General features: G+C 37.1%; 1 protein-coding gene across 1 annotated transcript in view; it reads right to left on the bottom strand.

The window, feature by feature from the left end:
* The window catches only part of GABRA3 (gamma-aminobutyric acid type A receptor subunit alpha3), a 369,246-nt gene that overhangs the window by 10,887 nt on the left and 337,400 nt on the right, over window positions 1–20,959 (bottom strand). The window contains exon 11 of the mRNA XM_081809297.1: window positions 11,264–11,475. Coding sequence (XP_081665423.1) covers window positions 11,264–11,475 — 212 coding nt within the window. The remainder of the gene's footprint in view (window positions 1–11,263; window positions 11,476–20,959) is intronic.

Raw genomic sequence — 20,959 nt, 5'->3', positions numbered from 1 at the left:
GATGGGTTGGCCTGGTGGTGGGTATTGAGGAGGGCACATTCTGCATGGAGCACTGGGTGTTATGCACAAACAATGAATCATGGAACACTTCATGTAAAACTAATGATGTAATGTATGGGGATTAACATAAGAATAAAAAAAAAAAACACCAGAAAGTAGAAGAAAAAAAAATAAGTGAAAGCTTTTAAAACTAAAAAAAAAAAAAAAAAAAAACTAATGATGTTGTATAGTAATAATACTATTGTTGTCAGGGCATTTATGTCTACCATAGAACAGGGTAGGAAAACTACCAGTTTATGAGTACAACTTAATCTACAGTGAATTTTATTCACCCCAAGGGGTGATTCAATTTGTGGCTGTATTTTCAGGAATGCCCCACAGATTTAAAAGCCATTGATAATAATAAACTAAATTTTTCTAAGATGTGGATGGAAGTTGAGTATATTCTCTAATGTAAAATATTATTCTAGAGCATTCAAATATATTTTAAGAAGGAAAATCTTTTTTTAAAAGATTTAATTTATTTATTTGCTAGAGAAAGAGAGCATACAAGCAGGGGGAGTAGCAGGCAGAGGGAGAAGCATGCTCCCTGCTGAGCAAGGAGCCTGATGCAGGACTCAATCTGACTAAAGGCAGATGTTTAACTGCTGAGCCACCCAGGTATCCCTCAAATATTCTTATAATAAGAAAAAAAGCTAAGAATTACTGCATTTCCAAGATTTAGGTAAGAATTTATGACTATTTTAAAAGCAATTCTTTTTTAAAAAAATTTAGGGGAGGGTCAGAGGGAGAGAAACAATCTTAAGCAGGCTCCATGCCCAGCACAAGCCCAGAAGGCTCAATATCATGACCCCTGAGATCATGACTGGAGCCAAAACCAAGAGTTGGATGCTTAACTGACTGAGCCACCCAGGTGCCCCTAAAAGTAGTTCTAAGAGGGCGCCTGGGTGGCTCAGTTGGTTGGGCCACTGCTTTCGGCTCAGGTCATGATCCTGGAGTCCCTGGATCGAGTCCCGCATCGGGCTCCCTGCTCGGCAGGGAGCCTGCTTCTCCCTCTGACCCTCCCCCCTCTCATGTGCTCTCTCTCTCTCATTCTCTCTGTCTCAAATAAATAAATAAAATCTTAAAAAAAAAAAAGCAGTTCTAAGAATAATCTTTTTTTTTTAATGTAGAGGCTTATTTCATTTTATTTGCTTTTATTTTTAATTTTAAAAAGTTTAATCAAAGTAACACAGTTTTTAAAAAAAAAAAAAAACTTAAAGGCTTATAATGAAAACCAGAAAACCCTTACCTCAATGTACTCACCTTGTCCAGCAAGTCTTAATTATTTTTAAATCTCTTAAGTGATATTTCTAAATAATATGCTTATAATGTTATTAGTTTCACACATAACCAATCTTTTTTGATAATGATTTACTTCATTAATGTAACCCTTCCTGCATCCTCCAATACAATCATAACAATATTTTTAGTTCAATCAATAATCAGTGGTAACATCATTATAAATGACTATATAAATACATCTAGCCTCCTGCCCCAAACTAGACTAGTTCCTCTCCAGGTTTGCTTGGTGCACAGCTTTCATTTTAGGACTTCTGTTCACTTATTTCCTCTGTTGGATACTTTCTTTTCTGGATCCAATGTCTTTGTCTTTTACGTTCTATTCTTTGTTTTAATAGAACATATCCTCCAGTATCTTCCTAAGGTGGAGTGCATAGGAAATTTCTGAGATCTTAGATGTCTGAAAATGGATACTGTACCTCTTCATTTAATTGATACTTTGGCTAGGCACAGGATTCTAGGTTGAAAAGCATGTGTCCCTCAGATTTATGAGATTTACTACTCCTCTGTCTTCCATCATCCAGTATACTTGAGAAGTCTGATGCCATTCTGTAACCATTTCTTTGCAAAAAACCCACATTTCTTTCAAGATTTTTTTAGATTATCACTTCATCTCTGGTTTTCTGAAATTTCATGATAATGTGCCTTTATGTGGGCCTATGAAGTCACTTTCAATCTGGAGGCTTATGTATTTCCATTTGTAAAAATGTCTTGTATTAGTTCTTTGTTAATTTCCTTCATTCCCTTTTCTCTGTTCACTCTGCAGCTTCTGAGTTGGATTACTTGCTGGATTCATCCCTAAGTCTCTTGCCTTTTCTTTTACATTCTCTCTCTCTTTTTTTTTTTTTCATTTTGCCCTACTTGTAAGGAGATTTTCCTCAGTTATTTTTCCATCTCTCTATTAAAATTTTTATTTTGGCACTTCTTTTTAATTTCAAGAGCTCTTCCTTATTCTCTGATTTCCTTTTATATTAGCATCTTATTGCTTTATGGATATATTTACAAATATAAAAGTTAGAATTTTCTTTAATCCCTAAATTATCCCTGTTTCCTCCAAGATGAGTTTTTACAAAAAAATCTTTGCTTTTCTCTTTCACATTGCAAACTTCACTTTGATAATCCTTGATATGCCAATATTATTTGACAACATAAAAGATGCATGTATGCTAAGTGTACCTGAGCTGAGCTTGTTGACTCATCCATGATTTAAGATCAGTTGGAAGCAGGTAATTTTTTATGGGGTACTTCAAAATGTCAGTATGTAATGGTCTTTATTCTGGAGAAATTCAGCTTCTTTAAAAACTTCTGCAATTCTTCTGGAAAGTATACATTTGGCTGCAAACATTTTATATGTTGGGCAGGCTCTGTACACAGACTTTTAACCAATCTTCCTAGTTGCTTCATTCTCTGCTATACCAAGCACCTCAAGCCCTGAGTTTCTCTAGGGTTCTATCTTACTCTAGCTTAATAGATTATTCTTATTCTCTCTTTCCACATTCATTCTTCTAAAAAAAATGTATTAAAATCTCTTGTCTGACTGAAATCCCTTCTCCAGTTCTCCTGGTGTTTATTTATACCTATTTTATTTCTTTACTCTCATTTTAGTGGGATTGTCAGAGGAAGCAGTGATAAACACATGTAGTTGATCCTCAGAAGCCCACAATTCATCTACTTTTCAGAATGCAATTATAAGGTAGTCATTTGTCTTCATTTGTAAATGAGGTTTTGTTTCTACCTATTCCTTCTTTTCCTTTCCTTTATAATCTCTCCCATCACATTTTATCTAATCTCTAACCATAGTATAAATCAGAAATAAATGTTTAAATCATATTATTTTTAAATCCATTCTAGCTTTATAAATCAAATAAGGTTTAATATGTTTCTCTAAAGGAGGAAAAAACTAAACTGAATTATAATTAGATACCAATATTTTTATTTTCAATGCACTTCGTTTTTTCTGTGGGTCAGTGGTTCTCACTGTTAGTTCCTTCACATTGTAACAGTATAGACAAAGTATAGCACCCTCACATTAAAGATCCATTTTTTGGTGATATATATTTTCTTGATTTTTTTTTAAATTTTGTTATGTTAGTCACCATACATTACATCATTAGTAAAGATCCATTTTTATGTGTTCTGTAGGGGTTTTTTTTCCAAATTTCAAAATTGCTTTCTTTTAGATAAATGGATTGACCATGGAGAGGGACTAAAGAAAAAGACTGATATCACCATCTTTGTGGAAGAGTTTTAGATGATTCTTTTTGTCCTTTTTTTTTTTTTTTTTTTTCATTTTCAGCACTCCTTGGAATTGGAGAAATGGTCATCATTTTTGACATCCAAAGTCTCTTACTAATCTATTCTAGTTCTCTCTCTGCCTTCAAACCATTCCTGCACCTCTTCCTAGCCATGAAAACAGTCCATGACATTTTTCAAAAGACATACATAACAGCCTTTCAGATATCTGAAATTAGCAATCATCATTCCCTTGAGATATGCCCATTATGGTAACCAAACTGGAGCAATATTCTTTAAACATGGCTCAACCAGTATAGAATAAAAAGGGCTTATTATCTCACTTGTTCTAGGTAATTCTTATCTCAAACTCAAATCAAATTTGGCTTTTTGAAAGTTACACCGGATGGAAGGCTTACATTAAATTTGCTTTTCCCCTGTATCCCAGCATCTTATTTATAATGGGTAATTATTATTAAGCTTTCCTATCAAGAACTAATGTGGGTTTTTTTGTATCTATGTATAAGAATTTGTTTGATTCAGCTAATGTTAATCTCTTGTTTCAGCCTGTTCTCTCAAACTTCAGAAATTCTTTTTGATTTATAATTCAGGAGATAATCTTCTCCAACCAACATTCATTAATGCCAACTTACAAATTTGAATTATTGATGACAACATTTAAGAGGAAAGGATCAAAGATGAACCCCTATGGACTATCACAGGGACATCCATTCAGGTTGACATCCATTCATCAGTCAATTCTATTTGACTTCAATTAGTCAACCAGTGACATCAGCTTAAATGTACTGTTTTTTCAACTGCTGTTTCTTCTTCATGAAGGCATAATGAAAAAAAAAGTAGTTAGATGTCTTGATAAAGTATATGATATTCCCTGGTTTACCAGTCTAGTAAACTTAATACAGGGCGCCTGGGTGGCTCAGTTGGTTGGGCGACTGCCTTCGGCTCAGGTCATGATCCTGGAGTCCCTGGATCGAGTCCCGCATCAGGCTCCCTGCTCGGCGGGGAGTCTACTTCTCCCTCTGACCCTCCCCACTCTCATGTGCTCTCTCTCATTCTCTCTCTCTCAAATAAATAAATAAAATCTTAAAAAAAAACACAATTTTTTAAGGTAAGTTTGGCATAATTTCTTCTTAGTGAATTCAGGCTGGATATCAGTGATTAGTGCTAACTGCTCTTAAAGCATCTGTTTAATAATATATTCTGGGGACCTTTCAGTTTAATATGTCAGAGTAAGGACATCTTTGCTTCCTTCTCTTCTCTGGAACCAAGTAAAAACTATAAGGAAAATGAGAGAAACTCAAACTCCAGTTTTGATGAAATGTGAAAGCATTTTTAACCTTGATCCCAAAAAGTAAGGACTCCCAAAGACAGTAAAAATTGGATCAGGGTGAAGAAGACACTGAGGATGCCTCTTATTCTGGAATTCAGGCCAAGAACAGAGTCCTAAAAGATGGGTGGCATGACTTGAGTGAGGAAAAAAATGGCTCTCATTTTGAAACAAAATCAGTCTTCAGATTGGTACTGAGAACATGCTGAAATATTGTTTGACCACCATATAGTGGCAGAGGAGGTGGAGACTAGAAAAATTAAAGGATATAATACTATACACACATACATACACATACAAATGCATACAGACACCTCTGCACCATACATAGAGGACTTTCCTATGAGCGAGGAAAACTTCCTGGTAGTTAGAAGCAGAATCAATGCTATAAGGAGGAGTACTTCTAAGAATTTTATAGATAACAGATGATGATCAAATTAATTAGTCTCAACTACTCACTACTATCCTTCTCATTCTCTCAGTCCCTCCCCAAAATGATACTGTCACACATAGCAGGGCTAGTAAAGAATTCCCCTAATGCAACTTCAAGTAATAATTGAAAACAAATGAATATGGTACTGATGCAAAATGTGTTGCAAAAAGGGGGAAATGACCAATAAATAATTGTGGAACAACATGAAAAAGCAAACATAAAACACATAAAAAATAAGTCAACAAAGATTATAAAATTAAAATAAGGAAAAATAATACTACCACAAAAATGAAGGTGAATAGACACTGGTAAAAATGGTCAGAGACATGGAAGATGGGCTTGAGAAAAATGAGCAAAGTGAAATGGAAAATAAGAGTTAAAAATTATTGGAGAAAAATAATAGATATGGAAGACAAAGAAAGCTCTATGATATGTATAATTTGTGCTTCTAGGAAGAGAACAGAACACAGATATGTTTTAGGAAACCTTTCCTAAAACAAAGACAATTGTGAATCTATAGATTTCTTCTCAAAATATTCCAAAAAAATAGAAATGGAAGGAAAACTTCCAAATTCATTCCATGAAGCCAACATTACCCTGATTCCAAAACCATACAAAGACTCTACTAAAAAAGAGAACTACAGGTAGATATCCCAGATGAACATGAATGCAAAAATTCTCAACAAGATACTAGCAAATCGAATCCAACAGTACATTAAAAGGATCATTCACCATGATCAAGTGGGATTTATTCTGGTGCTATAAGGCTGGTTTAATATTGCAAACCAATCAATGTGATACAACACATTAATAAAAGAAAGGATAAGAACCATATATTCCTTTCAATAGACGCAGAAAAAGCATTTGACAAAGTACAACATCAATTCATGATAAAAACCCTGAACAAAGGAGAGATAGAGGGAATATACCTCAACATTAATAAAGGCCACATATGAAAAATCCACAGTGACCATCACCCTCAATGGGGAAAAACTGAAAGCTTTTTCTCTATGGTCAGAAACAAGACAAGGATGTCCACTCTCACCACTGTTATTTAACATAGTACTGGACATCTAGCCTAAGCATTCACACAACAAAAAGAAACAAAAGTCATCCAAATCAGCAAGGAAGAAATCAAACTTTCACTACTTGTAGATGGCATAATACTCTATATAGAAAACCCAAAGCCTCCACCAAAAATATCACTAGAACTGATACACAAATTCAGTAAAGATATAGGATACAAAATCAATATATAAAATCTGTTGCACTTCCATACACCAATAATGAAGCAGCAATGAAGATGAAGAGAAATCAAGGAATTGATCTCATTTACAATTTTATCCAAAACCATAAGATACCTAGGAATAAACCTAACCAAAGAGGTAAAAGATCTATACTCTGAGAACTATAAAACACTGATGAAAAAAATTGAAGATGACACAAAGAAATGGAAAAACATTACATGCTCATGGATTGGAAGAACAAAATTGTTAAAAGTTCTATACCATCCAAAGCCATCTACACATTTTGTGCCATCCCTATCAAAATACCAACAGTATTTATCACAGCGCTAGAACAAACCATCCTAAATTTTGTATTTAACAAATATTTTTAAAATACCCAAAGCTATCTACTCATTTAAAGCAATCCCTATCAAAATACCATCAACGTTTTTCACAGAGCTAGAACAAACAATCCTAAAATTTGTATGGAACCACAAAAGACCCAAATAGCCAAAGCAATCTTGAAAAAGAAAAGCAAAGCTGGAGGCATCAGAATTTCAGACTTCAAACTATACTACAAAGCTTTAGTCATCAAGATAGTATGGTACTGGCACAAAAACAGACACTTAGATCAATGGAACAGAATAGAAAACCCAGAAATGAACCTGCAAACTATATGGTCAACTAATCTTTGACAAAGCAGGAAAGAATACCCAACAGAGAAAGGACAGTCTCTTTAACAAATGGTGTTGGGAAAACTGGACAACAACATGCAGAAGAAAAATGAAACTAGACCACTTTCTTATACCATACATAAAAATAAACTCAAAATGGATGAAATACCGGGGTGCCTGGGTGGCTCAGTCGTTAAGCGTCTGCCTTCGGCTCAGGTCATGATCCCAGGGTCCTGGGATCAAGCCCCGCATCGGGCTCCCTGCTCTGCTGGGAGCCTGCTTCTCCCTCTCCCACTCCCTCTGCTTGTGTTCCCTCTCTCTCTGTGTCTCTCTCTGTCAAATAAATAAATAAAATCTTTAAAAAAAAAAATGGATGAAAGACCTGAATGTGAGACAGGAAACCATCAAACTCCTAGAGAAGAACACAGGCAGCAACCTCTTTGACCTAGGCCACAGCAACTTCTTATTAAATATGTCTCCCAAGGCAAGGGAAACAAAAACAAAAATGAACTATTGGGACTTCAAAATAGCTTCTGCACAGTGAAGGAAACAATCAACACAACTAAAAGGCAGCCTATGGAATGGGAGAAGATATTTGCAAATGACATATCTGATAAAGGGTTAGTATCCAAAATCTATAAAGAACTTATCAAACCCAACACTCCCAAAACAAACAATCCAGTTAAGAAATGGGCAGAAGACATGAATAGACACTTTTCCAAAGAAGACATCCAGATGGGTAACAGACACATGAAAAGATGCTCAGCATCACTCATCATCAGGGAAATACAATCAAAACCACAATGAGATACCACCTCACTCCTGTCAGAATAGGTAAAATTAACAAAGCAGGAAACAACAGATGTTGGGGAGGATGGGGAGAAAGGGAAGCCCTCTCACACTATTTGTGGGAATGCAAACTGGTGCAGCCACTGTGGAAAACAGCATGGAGGTACGCCAAAAAGTTAAAAATAGAACTACCCTATGATCCAGGAACTGCACTACTAGGTATTTATGCAAAGGATACAAAAATACTGATTGTAAGGCATATATGCACCCCCAATGTTTATAGCAGCAATGTCCATAATAGCCAAATTATGGAAAGAACCCAAATATCCATCAACTTATGAATGGATAAAGAGGTCGTGGTATAGATATAAAATGGAATATTACTGAGCCATAAAAATAACAAAATCTTGACATTTGCAATGATGTAGATGCAGCTGGAGAGTATTATGCTAAGCGAAATAAGTCAATAGAGAAAGACAATTATCATATGGTTTCACTCATGTGTGGAATTTAAGAAACAAACAGAGGATCATAGGGGAAGGGAGGGAAAAATAAAATAAGGCAAAATCAGAGAGGGAGACAAACCATAGGAGACTCTGAACAAAGGAAACAAAGTGAGGGTTGCAGGAGGAGATGAGGGTGGGGGGATCTGGTAACTGGGTGATGGGCATTAAGGAAGGCACGTGATATAATGAGCACTGGGTATTATATGCAACAGATGAATAACTGAACTCTACATTAGAAACTAATGATACACTATATGTTAACTAACTGAATTTAAATAAGTTTAAAAAAAGAAGTTTTGATATATATACTGGATTAGTGAGCCATAAAAAGAACAAAATATTGACATTTGCAATGACGTGGATGGAGCTGGAGAGTATTATGCTAAGTGAAATTAGTCAGTCAGAGAAAGACATACCATGATTTAACTCATATGTGGAATGTAAGAAACAAAACAAATGAACACAGGGTGGGGAAGAGAGGCAAACCATAAAACAGATTCTTAACTATAGAGCACAGACTGATGGTTATTGGAGGGGAAGTGGGAAGGGAGGTGGGTTAGATGGGTGATGGGTATTAAGGAGGACACTTGTTGTGATGAGCACTGGGTATTGTATGTAAGTGATGAATCACTAAATTGTACACCTGAAACTAATATTACACTATAGTTAATTAACTGGAATTTAAATAAAAACTTGGAAAAAAACCCACATGGTGTCCTAGGAAAAAATTCATACAGACAGATCAAGATATATCCTTGTAAAGTAACTGAATTTGTAAATAAAATATACATTTGTATGGGCTTCTAGGCCATAAAATCAAGTCTTCATAACAAGGGCGCCTGGGTGGCTCAGTTGGTTAGGCATCTTGCTTCGGCTCTGGTCATGATCTCAGGGTTCTGGTATTGATGCATGCTCCGTGCTCAGCAGGGAGCCTGCTTCTCCCTCTTCCTCTGACCCTCCCCCATGCTTGCTCTCTCTCTCTTAAATAAATAAAATCTTTAAAAAAATTCTTCATAGAAACAGTGATAGAATTGAGTATAGCAATTAATGTCTACATGGACATCAGAGAGAGAATGGGACCCATGAATTATCCAACAGCACAACTACAATTCAAGTATAAACAACTGACAGATAATTTTATACATGCAATATAGTAGGAAATATGGTTCCCATGAGCCTTAAAAAATCTTTTAGATGATAGCCTTGAGTAACTAAGCAATGAATGGGAAAATGGGCTATCTTCTCAAAATAATCCTCTTATCCATTTAAATGTAGAAATATGACTAATCGACTATAGGAATTATGACTGCATAAAAGCATGTAAATGCTATAAACCTTGACAGTGCAGAAATAGTTTGACAATGCAGAAATAGCATTATAAAAAACAAAAGTTAGGAAATGACAAGGACAGAGAAAGTGAGAGGTAAGATAAGTATACAAATTTTCTTGTTTTATAGTGTGTGATGGGTCAATAGACCTTGTTCACAGATGACAAATCAAGTATTAGATGGATCAATATATTTTAAGAATAAAAAGGTAACAACTACACTAAGTATAATAATAAAACCACCCCAAAATTTCCTACGATAGAGTAGATATAGTTAGTAGAAACATGCTTATTTCTTCATAATTTATAGCAAGGACTTAATAAATTCTATCTAAACAGTGAAAATCTATTCTAAAATTTTGCCAACTCACCAGTCTGTATTCTATGAAATATAGAATCTTTTCCTCCAGTTTGAAAAATCTTCATTATCTTTTCTCTTCTCCATGATTCTTCATAGTACTGGAATGGTTCTGGGACCACATCTGCCAGTTCTTTTTAGCATCTTTGGATAGTCTTCATCTAGATCTAGAGATCTGAACTCTTTTAAAGCAGCCAAGGACAATAATCTTGATTTCACAGCATTTATGTTTTATTCCTACCAACTCTGGTTGGTTTATTGGCTTTTTTTCCTCCTTCCCATCTCTCCACCAATCCAACTAACAATTATTCAGCTTTTACTATGAATCAGGTGCTGTGCAAGAATACTGGCTAGTTAAAAAGATGATGCAGACAAGCCCCTGCCCTCAAAATGTTCAGTCTGATGAGGAGGCAGATAAACAACTCTAATACAAATGCAGGATTTTAATAGTAGCATCACCCTCCTCCTACCAGAAGAAAAGCTAAAACTATCTGGAAGATTCTTGGAAAGGTTCTATAGAGAAAATAGCATTTAAACTGTGTCCTTGAAGAATGAGTTGGAAAAAAAAAAAAAGAAGAATGAGTAGATCTTCACCAGGCAGGAAAAAAAAGAAAAGAATAGTCTAGGTAGAGCATAAAAAATTAAGCAGAGACACAGAAGGAATAATGATCTCTTTAGTTTGAATGTATTGGGAATATACTGAAAAGTGAAGGGCAGAGTTGGCCCTAGAGACTGTGCACTTTTCTGGGTGGCTTTATAAGTACAATGTGTTCCCCTTGATTCTAGCAGTATCATACTTAGGGTCGGTCTCTCATCACAAGACATCAACCCTCCATGATACCTCTTTTCTTTGCCCCCAGCAAACACTCCACATTGCCAAGAAGCACTCCAGTTGAGAATTGGATTGATGACCCCAGTGAATAGCACACAGCCTTGGCCAGTTCCCACAGGCTGCAGGCTGCCCACTCCTGGTTCCAATACAGTTCTCTCAGGGAGTGCTTCCCAGCCCCCACCCTTGCTGTATCTCACCTTCATCTCCAGGGCCTCTGGCACCTTCTTGCCTTCCCAAGCCCAACTCCGCTTGGTGAAGTAGTTAACAGTGGCAAATTCAATCAGCGCAGAAAATACAAAGGCATAACAGACGGCTATGAACCAATCCATGGCCGTCGCGTATGCCACTTTAGGTAAGGAGTTTCTGGCACTGATACTCAAGGTGGTCATGGTGAGAACAGTGGTGACACCTGGGGAGAGAGAAGATGAGAAACAGTTGCCACTGGAAGACATTTAGAGCATATATGATGAGATCACCAAATTTGACTTATGAGGAGGAGCACTCAAAATGGTCCCTTTAAAGTAAACACAGAGAATGTCAACATGGGATGGTTCTACCTAGTAATTACCCCATCCCAGTTATCACAGGAATAGAAATCTCCAGTATAACACTTCTAAAAGTTCTCCTCTAGGGGTGCCTGGGTGGCTCAGTTGTTAAGCATCTGCCTTCGGTTCAGGTCATGATCCCAGAGTCCTGGGATTGAGCCCCCTGTTGGGATCCCTGCTCAGTGGGAAGCCTGCTTCTCCCTCTCCCACTCCCCCTGCTTGTGTTCCCTCTATTGCTATCTTGTCAAATAAATAAGTAAAATCTTAAAAAAAAAATAAAAGTTCTCCTCTAGCCTCTGCTTAAACATTTCCACTGAAGAACAGGTAATCTACTCCATGGTAAGAATAGTTTTTAATTAGAAAATCTTACCTTCTGAACTGTAACCTGCCTTACTCTAACAACTCCTAGCCCACTGACTGATCTCAGTGTTCTTTCTCTGGCAACACAGGAAAGAAAAGCCTGCTCCCTCCTTTCCAGGACAGGCCTTCAGAGAGTTGGAGAGGGTGGATATGATTCCTCATGAATCTGTTAATCTCCAGAATTGACATGGCCACTTCTTTCTCTTGTTTCTTTTCCTTCCCCATTCTGGTAGTTCTCTTCTGAAGAGCCCAGAACCTGAGCCCAAGACTCAAGATTTTCACTTCCCTTACTGTGGACACTATTCTAATCCTGCAACAAACCATTGTAGAAGATGGTACTTTAGCTGCATCACAGTACAGGTCCTATTGAGCTTTGTGGACAACCAAAGTTATTCCAATATCTATTTCTTGTGAGTTTTTGTCAAACCACAGCTTACTTTTAGATCAATTCTTTTTTCTTGGTGGTGTTATTAACCTAAATTTAAGACTTCCCTTTATTCACTTATAATTTATTAAAATTATTTTTTCTAATCTGTTTGTATTTTAGATATACATCTGAGCTTATACAGTGTTGTGGTGAACAATATGAGCTTTATAATCAGATTGAAAATTGACTGAAATTCTGGCAATTCTACTTACTAGTAATATACCTAGAACAAGGTGATTTACCCCACTAAGCCTGTTTTATTATGTGTAAAATGTGTGATTATACCAGACTCAGAAATTCGTTGGGGAATCCAGTGAGATGATGTTTATAAAACCCATAGCACAATATATGGCACAGAGTAAACACTCAAGAAATAGTAGCTTCTATAATTAACATTATTCTTATTTCTACTGTTGTTAACAATATTATCATAATTATATAATTAATTATAGTGGTATAATTATAAACACATTTTAAACATTATAATAATAATAATCTTATGATTGTTAGCAATAGTATTCTAGCCTCAAATATCTACACTAGAAATTAGAAGTCCTGAGCTCTGCCACTTACTTGCTTTGTATCTTGGTTAATTTACTTCATCTCTCTGTGCCTCCATTCTCCCCATCTATGAATATTTCCTACAGTCTCTATACCTTAGAATTTTGACAATGTTGTATCCAAAGACATCCAGACTTCAGGAAGAGGGAGTAGTCAGACCCTCTTTCTAAGTGTTGGCATGCTCAAGAGTATGGGGAATGTAGGTCTGGGTCAAGTAGGGCATGGAAAATAGTCCTAATGTGGTGAGACAGATTATATAGAAAAGCAAGCAGAGTGGTGGAGTTAAGCTGGTGGAGCAGTAGGGGGACCATGAAATTGCCTTGCCCTTCAAATACAACTAGACCAAAATTCAACTACTTTAAACAATGAGGAAGATGATCTGAGGATTAAGGAAACAATCTACACAGTTGGAGGGAGAGAATGTGGCACATGTGAGGCTTATCTTGACAAGCAAATCAAAGCACACCTTCATAAAGGTGCAAACACTCCCCCACTACAAGCAAGTAGGAACTCTGTAGAGGAAGGACCAGTGGGAAAGAGCAGGCAAAACACAATAGCAGACTGTACACAGCATACACCAGAAGCACTTCCTGAAGGTTTTGTTGTTGTTGTCGCTGTCACCGTTGTCGATATTGCTGTTTTTGCTGGTTTCTTTTCTTTCTTTTTTTTTTTTTTTTTCTATCCTCCTTTCTTTTCTGGACACAATGATTAGACAGAGAAATTCACCCCCCCCCCAAAAAAAAGAACAGGAGGTAATACTGCCAGGCGTTTAATCAAAAGGGATATAAGTAATGTGTCTTTAACTAGAATTTAAAATAATGATTATAAAGATAGTAGCTAGGCTTGGAAAATGCATAAAAGATACTAGAGAATCCCTTGTTATAGAAATAAAAGAACTAAAATCTAATGGGGTCAAAATTAAAAATGCTATTACTGAGATACAGTCATAAATTGAGGCTTTAACAGCAAGGATAAATGAGGTAGAAGAGAGTGTCATCAATATAAAAGACAAAATGATGGAAAATAAAGAAGCTGAAAAGAAGAAAGACAACAACTGGATCATGAAGGGAGACTCTGAGAACTCGGCAATTCCATAAAGTGAAATAATATCCAGGTAATAAGGGTCCCAGAAGATGAAGAGCAGAAGAAAGGGACAGAAGTTTTATTTGAATAAATTATAGCTGAGAGCTTCCCTAGTCTGGGGGATGAAACAGACATTCAAGTGAGGAGGCACAAAGAACCCCCCTCAAAATCAATAAAAACACACCACATATAACAATGAAACTTCCAAATTTCAAAGAAAAAGAGAAAATCCTGAAAGTAGCTTAGGACAAGAGATCCTTAACCTACAAGGGTAGACACATAAAGCTGACAGCAGGCCTGTCCATAGAGACCTGGCAGGCCAGAAAGGACTGGCATGATATATTTGATGTGCTAAATGGGAAAAATATGCAGCCGAAAATACTGTATCCAGCAAAATTGGCATTCAGAATATAAGAAGAGATAAAGAGTTTCCAGGACAAACAAAAACTAAAGGAATTAGTGAACACTAAACCAGCCCCACAAGAAATATTAAAGGGGATCCTATCAGCGAAGAGAGAGCCCCAAACATAACAAAGACCAGAAAGGAACAGAGACAATCTACAGGAACAGCGACCTTACAGGTAATACAATGGCACTAACTTCATATCTTTCAATAAATATTCTGAATGTAAATGGACTAAATGCTCCAATCAAAAGATATAGGGTATCAAAATGGATAAAAAAAAAAAAAAACAAGACCCATGGATATGCTGCTTACAAGAAATACATTTTAGACCCAAAGACACCACCAGATTGAAAGTGAAGGGGGGTGGAGAACAATTTATCATGCAAACGGACATCAAAAGAAAGCTGGAGTAGCCATCCTTATATCAGACAAACTAGAATTTAACCCAAAGATTGTAATAAAAGAAGAACATTATATCATAATAAAAGTGTCTATCCAACAAGAAGATCAAACAATTGTAAATATTTATGCCCCTAACACAGGAGCAGACAAATATATAAACCAATTAATAACAAAAAGAAACACATTGATAATAATACAATAATAGCAGGGCACTTTAACACCCTACTGACATCAATGGACAGATCATCTAAACAGAAGATCAACAAGGAAACAAGGGCTTTGAATGACACAATGGACCAGAAGGACTTAACAGATATAGTCAGATCATTTCATCCCAAAGCAGCAGAATACACATTCTTCTCTAGTGCACATGGAACATTCTCCAGAATAGATCACATACTGGGTCACAAATCAGGTCTCAACCAGTACAAAAATAATTGAGATTATTCCATGCATATTTTCAGACCACAGTGCTTTAAAACGTGAAGTCAACTACAAGAAAAAATTTGGAAAGACCGAAAATACATGGAGGTTAGTGAACATCCTACCAAAGAATGAATGAGTCAGCCAGGAAATTAAAGAAGAATTTATTTATTTATTTTTAAAGATTTTATTTATTTATTTGACACAGAGAGAGTAAGCACAAGCAGGGGGAATTGCAGACAGAGGGAGAGGGAGAAGCGGACTCCTTCAGAGCAGAGAGCCCAAGGTGGGGCTCAATCCCAGGACCCTGGTATCAATCATGACCTGAGCCAAAGGTAGATGCTTAACTGAGCAACCCAGGTGCCATGAGAAGAATTTTTAAAAATACATGGAAGCAAATGAAAATGAAAACATGATAGTTCAGAACCTTTGGGTTGCAGCGAAGGCAGTCCTAAGAGGGACATATATAGCAATACAGGCCTTTCTCAAGAAACAGTAAAAGTCTCAAATACACAACCTAGCCTTATAGCTAAAGGAGCTGGAAAAAGAACAGCAAATAAAGCCTAAATCCAGTAGGAAAAGGGAAATAATAAAGAACAGAGCAGAAATCAATGATATAGAAATAAAAAACAAAACAGTAGAACAGATTAACAAAACTAGGAGCTGGTTCTTTGAAAGAATTAATAGGATTGATAAACCCCTAGACAGACTTATCAAAAAGAAAAGAGGAAGGACCCAAATTAATAAAATCATGAATGAAACAGGAGAGATCAAAATCAACATCAAAGAAATACAATTATAAGAGAATATTATGAAGAATTATATACCAACAAATTAGGCAATTGGGAAGAAATGGATGCATTCCTAGAAACATATAAATGACCAAAACTGAAACAGGAAGAAATAGAAAATCTGAACAGACCCATAACCAGCAAAGAAATTGAAACAGTAATCAAAGATCTCCCAACAAACAAGAGTCCAGGGCTGGATGGCTTCCCAGCAGAATTCTACCAAACATTTAAAGAAGAACTAATACCTATTCTCTGAAACTGTTTCAAAAAATAGAAATGGAACAAAAACTTCCAAACTCATTCTATGAGGCTGCCATTACCTTGATCACAAAACCAGATAAGACCCCATCAAAAAGGAAAATTACAGACCAATATCCTTGATGAAGATGGATGCAAAAATTCTCACCAAGACACTAGCTAATAGGATCCAACAGTACATTAAGAGGATTATTCACCATGACTGAGTAGGATTTATTCCTGGACTGCAAGCATGGTCCAACATCCACAAATCAATCAATGTGATACACCACATTAAAAAAAGAAAGGACAAGAATGATATGATCCTCTCAATAGATGCAGAAAAAGCATTTGACAAAATACAGCCTCCTTTCTTGATTAAAACTCTCCACAGTGTAGGGATAGAGGGAACATACCTCAATATCATAAAAGTCATATACAAAAAACCTACAGCGAATATCATCCTCAATGGGGAAAAACTGAGAGCTTTTCCCCTAAGGTCAGGAGCATATAGGAATGTCCAATCTCACCAATGTTGTTCAACATAGTACTGGAAGTCCTAGCCTGGGCAATCAGACCACAAAAAGAAATTAAAGACTTCCAAATCAGCAAAGAAGAAGTAAAACTTTTGTTCTTCACAGACAACATGATACTCTATGTAGAAAACCCAAGACTCCACCAAAAAATTGCTAATACTGATACAGGACTTCAGCAAAGTTGCAGGATATAAAATCAATACACAGAAGTCAGGTGTATTTCTATACACTAACATGAGGCAGAAGAAAGATAAATCAAGGAATCAATCCGGTTTACAATTGCACCAAAAACTATAAGATACCTAGGAATAAACCTAACCAAGGAGGTAAAGGATCTGTACTCTGAAAATTATAGAACACTTATGAAAGAAATGGAGGAAGACACAAAGAAATGGAAAAACATTCCAAGCTAATGGATTGGAACAAAAAATATTGTTAAAATGTCTATGCTACACAAAGCAATCTACACATTCAAAGCAATCCCTATCAAAATACCATCAACATCTTTCACAGAGCTGGATAATCCTAAAATTTGTATGGACAGAAAACACCCTGACTACCCAAAGCAATCTTGAAAAAGAAAAGCAAAGCTGGAGGCATCACAATTCCTGACTTCAAGCTGTATTACAAAGATGTAGTCATCAAGACAGTATGATATTGGCACAAAAGCAGACATATAGATCAATGGAAGAGAATAGAGAACCCAGAAATGGGCCCTCAACTCTATGGTCAACTAATCTTTGACAAAGCAGGAAAGAATACCAAATGGAAAAGACAGTCTCTTCAGCAAATTGTATTGGGAAAATTGGACAGCAACATGTCTAAGAATGAAACTGGACCACTTTCTTACACAATATGCAAAAATAAACTCAAATGGATGAAAGGCCTAAACATGAGACAGGTATCCAACAAAATGCTAGAGGAGAGGCAGGCAGCAACCTCTTTGACCTCAGCCACAGCAACCTCTTACTAATACATCTATAAAACAAAGGGAAACAAAACCAAAAATGAACTATGGGGACTTTGTGAGGATAAAAAAGCTTTTACACATCAAAGGAAACAGTCAACAAAACCAAAAGTCAACCTATGGAATGGGAGAAGATATTTGCAAATGTCCTATCAGATAAAGGATTAGCATCCAAAATCTACAAAGAACTTATCAAACTCAACACCCAAAAAACAAATAATCCAGTCGAGAAATGGGCAGAAGAAATGAACAGGTATTTTCCAAAGAAGACATACAAATGGCCAACAGACACATGAAAAAACGCTCAGCATCACTTGGCATCAGGGAAATACAAATCAAAACCATAAGATACTACCCCACACTGGTCAGAATGGCTAAAATTAACAACTCAAAACAACGAACGTTGGCAAGGATGTAGAGAAAGGGGAGCCCTCTTACACTGTTGGTGGAAATGCAAACTGGTGCAGACACTCTGGAAAACAGTATGGAGGTTCCTCAAAAAGCTAAAAATAGAGCTACCCTACAACCTAGCAATTGCACTGCTAAGTATTTATCCAAAGGAAGCAAACATAATGATTCGAAGGGGCACATGCCCCGTTTATAGCAGCAATGTCCATAATAGCCAAACTATGAAAAAACCCAGATGTCCATGGACAGATGAATGGATAAGGAAGAAGTTGCGCATGCACACGCACACACACACACACAATGGAATATTACTCAGCCATCCAAAAGAATGAAATCTTGCCATTTGTAATGACATGGAAGGAACTAGAGGGTATATTGCTAAGCAAGGTAAGTCAGCCAGAGAAAGAAAAATACCATATGATTTCACTCATGTAGAATTTAAGAAACAAAACAGATGAACACAGAGGAAGGGAAGGGAAAATAAAAGAAGAGGAAAACAGAGAGGGAGGCAAACCATAAGAGACTCTTAACTATAGGAAACAAACTAAGAGTTGCTGGAGGGGAGGTGGGTGGGAAGATGGGGTAACTGGGTGATGGGCATTAAAGAGGGTACTTGAGGGGGAGGAGCAAGATGGCGGAGGAGTAGGAGACCTAAATTTCATCTGGTCCCAGGAATTCAGCTAGATAGGGATCAAACCATTCTGAACACCTACAAACTCAACAGGAGATGGAAGAAAAGAACAGCAGCAACTCTCTGAACAGAAAAGTGACCACTTTCTGGAAGGTAGGATGTGTGGAGAAGTGAATCCGAGGCGATATTCAGGAAGATAGATGGCGGGGGGAGGGAGCCTCCATCAGCCACTACTGGGAAGTGATAGAGCAGTGGAGCATAAAATTGGAACTTTTAGAAGTCTGCTCCACTGAGGGACATTGCTCCAGTGGCTAAGCGGGGGGATGGAGCCCTCACTGGGACAGTGTGGTCTTGGGACCCTTGGGGTCACAGAAAGACCAGGGGTGCCTGAGTGTGGCACAGCTCCCAGGTATCAGAGCACGGAAGCTGGCTGCAGAGATGGAGCTGAGGAGTGGGCTCTCAGCTCGGGGTTGCCATAAAATGATCCTTGGCATAGTTGGGCCACTGCTCTTCCAGCAGGGACCCAACAAGCAGCAGATCCGGGAAGACTCCCCTTCCTCCCCTGGGAGGAGCGGCATGGGAGCGCACCACAGTAATCTGCTGGGTTTGGAGACTCCAAATGGGGTCGGGTGCCAGAGATAGAAATGCCTGGTCACAGGCTGGATGAGCGCAGAGTGCGGCTGGAGACCAGGGAGACGGGAGTGATTGACCGCTTTTCTCTGGGGGTGCACTGAGGAGTGGGGCCATGAGTTCTCGGCTCCTCTGGGGTGGAGACTGGGAGGCCGCCATTTTCACTCTCATCCTCCAAAGCTGTAGGGAAAGCATGCAAGGAACAAAAGCTATGGAGAGCAAACCCGAGCAGATTACTTAGCCGGCCCCAGCAAGGGCGGGGAAATTCTGCCTCGGCAAAGAAAACCACGGCAACAGCTGCCTCCCCGAAAAGATCAGCAAGGATAGCAAGCCAAGACCAAGTTTACCGATCAATGAGAATGGCAGAACGCCAGCAGTAGGGGAATACAGCACACAGAATTCATGGCATTTTTTCCCCCTGATTCTTCAGTCTTTCAAAGTTATTTTCTTTTTTTTCTTTTTCTTTTTTTTTAATTTTTCTTTTTCCGTTTTTCAACTAACATCTTATCAATTCTTTTTTAAAAATCTTTTTTATTTTTCATTTTTAGGGTCATATTCTATCCCTTCATAGTAGTTAAACTTATTTTTTGTATATATATAAGTTGTTCTCTCTAAAATTTTGGGATACAGTTTCTTCTAACAGACCAAAATAGACCCTAAATCTCTAATGTATGGCTTTGTTCTAGTCTCCTGCCTGATCACATTCTCTCCCTTTTTCTAAAAAAATTTCTCTTCTTTCTTTTTTCAACCAACTTCTTATCTTATCAATTACTTTTATAAAATCTTTTATAATTTTCATCTTTACAGTCATATTCCATCCCTTCATCATATTTACTGTTATTTTTGTACATATATGTTTTTCTTTCTTCAACATTTTGGGAGACACTTTCTTCTAACAGACCAAAATACGCCCAAAGTCTAGTGTGTGGCACTGATCTATACACCAGCCTGATCATATTTGAGCATATTCTTTTTTTTATCTTTTTCTTTTTCTTTTTTTCTTTCTTTCTTTCCCTTTCTTTTCTCCTGGTTTCAGGTCTCTTCTGATTTGTTTAGTGTATATTTCTCTGGGGTAATTGTTACCCTGTTAGCATTTTGTTCTCTCATTCATCTATTCTCCTCTGGACAAAATGACAAGATGGAAAAAATCACCTCAAAAAAAAAAAAAGAACAAGAGGCAGTACCAACTGCCAGGGACCTAATCAATATGGACATTAGTAGGATGTCGGAACTAGAGTTCAGAATGACGATTTTAAAGATACTAGTTGGGCTTGAAAAAAGCATGGAAGATATTAGAGAAACCCTTTCTGGAGAAATAAAAGAACTAAAATCTAACCAAGTTGAAATCAAAAAGGCTATTAATGAGGTGCAATCAAATATGGAGGCTTTAACTGCTAGGATAAATGAGGCAGAAGAGAGAATTAATGATACAGAAGACCAAATGATGGAAAATAAAGAAGCTGAGAAAGAGATAAACAACTACTGG

Source organism: Leptonychotes weddellii, chromosome X, assembly GCF_054177405.1.
Source record: "Leptonychotes weddellii isolate Sample4059 chromosome X, ASM5417740v2, whole genome shotgun sequence".
In the NCBI taxonomy this organism is placed as follows: domain Eukaryota; kingdom Metazoa; phylum Chordata; class Mammalia; order Carnivora; family Phocidae; genus Leptonychotes; species Leptonychotes weddellii.
Note: the sequence above shows the minus strand (reverse complement) of the source record. Positions and strands in the feature narration are given on the sequence as shown.